The sequence below is a fragment of the Adiantum capillus-veneris genome, chromosome 9 (assembly GCF_014529385.1).
Source record: "Adiantum capillus-veneris isolate H3 chromosome 9, ASM1452938v2, whole genome shotgun sequence".
NCBI classification, from domain to species: Eukaryota; Viridiplantae; Streptophyta; class Polypodiopsida; order Polypodiales; family Pteridaceae; genus Adiantum; species Adiantum capillus-veneris.
The window spans coordinates 10,232,460-10,235,701 of record NC_140939.1 but is presented as its reverse complement, the minus strand read 5'-3'; the positions used below and the strand labels follow the sequence as shown (position 1 = coordinate 10,235,701).

Here is a 3,242-nt window from a genome sequence, read left to right as displayed (position 1 = left end):
TGGTTAGAAATTCAAAATGGCCGGTTGTCAGTGCAGTAAAAATGAAAATGGGAAGACAATAGAGTAAACATGAAAGAATACACTTCATGTTGTAGGAAAGTAAATACAGTAAACATGGAAAGATACGTTTCATTTTGTAGGATTTCTTATGTTAGAATTTTTATGAAGGGATTTGGATAGGCTTATATATATCTTCACAAGAAGTTTTGGACAAATTCTCACAATGATTCCCACATTGTGAGTTTACTCAACATCATGAGCTTCTGTGAGGGAGGCACCACATACCTAGCTAGGTACGATTGGGGGCATGGGACACGGGGCCGGCGGTCCCCTGCCCCCAATCATAGCTAGGTACGATTGGGGGCATGGGACCGTCGGCCCCCCACGGGGCCGGTGGTCCCCTGTCCCCAATTGTACCTAGCTAGGTCGTACCTAGCTAGAGAGGCATCGGGACCTAGCTAGATATGCGATGCCTCTCGAGCAGAACCCCACGGGGCCGGTGGTCCCCTGTCCCCAATTGTACCTAGCTAGGTCGTACCTAGCTAGAGAGGCATCGGGACCTAGCTAGATATGCGATGCCTCTCGAGCAGAAGCTCATGATGTTATTTATTGTATGAAAAACACTAAAAAAGACTCCGTTTTCCTACATGAGAAAATTTCTAAGTCGTTTGTGGAAAAAAGTGTTGCAACTTGCAAGTGTTGCTCGACTTTACAGTTTTGTGAGCTGGTCATTGACCTGGTGTGATTGGCTGACCATGACCTGAAGTTGCTTTCGATAAATAATAGTAAAATAAATGGACACGGCAGAATTTAGTCAACCCAACAATAGTATAGTATCCAACGAATTTGCTTAGGGCCATGACCACTCAGCAATGCTGCTGCAGCTTATTATATGTATGGCCAATGCTTTCTGCACAATTCAGTCGTAGCTAGTACTGCTTTTTTGTTCCCTGCATTTCAAGGCATTTGGGTAAGTTTCTTTTGCTCTGTGTGTGTGTGTGTGAGAGAGAGAGAGATCTTTGCTCACCAATGAAATATGATTGAGCATATGTTACGCGTGATCGACATAATATGCAGGCAAGGCCGGTGTAGATATTATGGAAACAGGGTACTCCCCAGATCCTTCTGGGAAGCCAATGGCAACAGAATCAGCACAGCCTGCAAGAGGCATTAATGACAGTACTAGCAGTTGCTTGATAATCACGGAACTTGTACTTCGCGTGTGCGTTGGTTTTTTCACTCTCATCTCACTCTGCATTATCGGTTCAGCTCCAGATTTCGATTTAGAAGCAGCCTTCAAGTAAGTATAAATACTGAGACAAATATTTTTTTAAAACCAGTTAGCGCAGTGGAGGTAGCAGGGAGAAACTTTACGCATATCATGTAATTACAACTGTACATTAATGCTGTGAAACCAAAGGGATTTGGGACACAAGTTTTTTGAACATGCATTATATATCCCTAGGTCCCCTGCCCCCAATCGTACCTAGGTAGGTATGCGGTGCCTCCCTTGCATAAGCTCATGATGTTGAAGTAAGTCACAATGTGGGAATTATTGTGAGAATTTGTCCAAAAGTTCCTGTGATATACCTAGCTAGGTGCAGTTGAGGGCACGCGACCACTGGCGTCGTAATCCCTTGCCCCCAACCGCAATTAGGCTAGGTATGCGGCACCTCCCTCACATAAGCTCCTAGTGTAGTGGTAAGTCTGACAATGTCAGAATTATTGCAGAAATTTGTCCAAAAGTTCTTGTGTATACTAGATTTGCGGGGCTTGTTTCACTGTCTTTTGTATTGATATCTCAAGAATGTGTCCACATGTATGTATGGTAGCTGATAATGAATAAGCCATGCTGCATATTTTCTGCCTCACCATTTTATACAGGCTCTATTGTAACTCGGTCATTTTATGGTTAAATGCAGTTATTTGCTTGCAGCAGCAGTATTGTCATTCCTCTACTCAGGTGCTCAAATTGTGTTTGTGGGGATCCACGTCGGAAAATGCTGGACAATATTAAGGGCAAATGCCTGCTACATCTATTTCACAATTTCCGCAGATCTGGTCACTTTCAACCCCTAATTTCTGTGCATAATTATGAGATCCCTTTAATGATCCATTCTAATCCTTCAGGCTGTAGAGAAGTCATATAGCTGTTTGCAGGGGAGGGGGTCTTTATATTTTAGTGCAATGCATTTTCTCATGTGGGAAAGGAGTCTTTCTCACTTTTCTTCATACAATGCATAACATCGTGACCTGCATACATCGCTACGGGGGCAGGGGACCACTGGCCCCTCACCGGGCCAGCAATCCTCAACCCCGGAGCGCACCTACCTAGCTAGGTATTTGGTGCCTCCCTCACAGAAGGTCATGATGTTGTGGTAAGTCACAATGTGGGGATAATTGTGAGAACTCATCCAAAAACTTCTTATGTTAATATCCACAAGAAGATTTAGACATTTTCTCATGAATGCGCGCACACATGCACACATGTAGACATACATACACACACGCGCGCGAAATACAATTACACATACACACACATGCAATTGCATGTTCACACACTTTTTTTTTTTTTGTTTGTTTGTTTTACTATATATGGCTTTGAAAATTCCTGCTCTAATTTGTGTGCGTGTACTTGAAAATGGCCCTCAACTGTGTTTTGGTCCGTTGGCATATCTGCCGCAGGTTTGCTGCCTACTTTTAATTTCTGGAACAGCAGCAGCTTTTGGAAAAACCACAGATGATGATCCATCTGTTTATGACAAGTTAAAGGGTCTGGCCACTGGTTCAGCAGTCCTCGCACTCATTGCTTTCATTGTCATGATCCCATTGATGGTTCTTTCTGGTCGACGAGTATGTCGACCTCGATTATCTTAGCAGGAGGAACTAATTACAGTAGCCTACTTTCCCCATGATGCAAGCATTGCACATTTGATTTATTGTTTATCATTGTATTATAGGTCCCTTGGATTCATAGAAAACATGGGGACTATATTGATACAAACAGATAAACAACTAGAATTTTTGGTATTTTGAGGGGTTTAGATTGAAGAGATGAAATCTAAGAGCTGGCATTGTCACTGTCCTCTGCTCTATTTCTTCGGTTATAATTAAGTCCTAGCCTAATTAAGTTGGAAACATTTGTATGTGTGTGTGTGTGTGTGTGCGCGCGCATGAGAGAGAGAGAGAGAGAGAGAGAGAGAGAGAGAGAGAGCATGTACAAGTGGAAGCATATGGATATT

General features: G+C 42.9%; 1 protein-coding gene across 1 annotated transcript; it reads left to right on the top strand.

Moving 5' to 3' along the window:
* The first annotated feature begins 855 nt into the window (after positions 1-855).
* LOC147450119 (uncharacterized) lies at positions 856-3,030 on the top strand. Its single transcript, XM_086520653.1, has 4 exons — positions 856-970; positions 1,078-1,300; positions 1,923-2,061; positions 2,686-3,030. Exons 2-4 carry the CDS (start codon positions 1,098-1,100, stop codon positions 2,875-2,877), a joined length of 534 nt encoding a protein of 177 aa, XP_086376779.1. The 5' UTR covers positions 856-970; positions 1,078-1,097; the 3' UTR covers positions 2,878-3,030.
* The last annotated feature ends 212 nt before the right edge of the window (positions 3,031-3,242 follow it).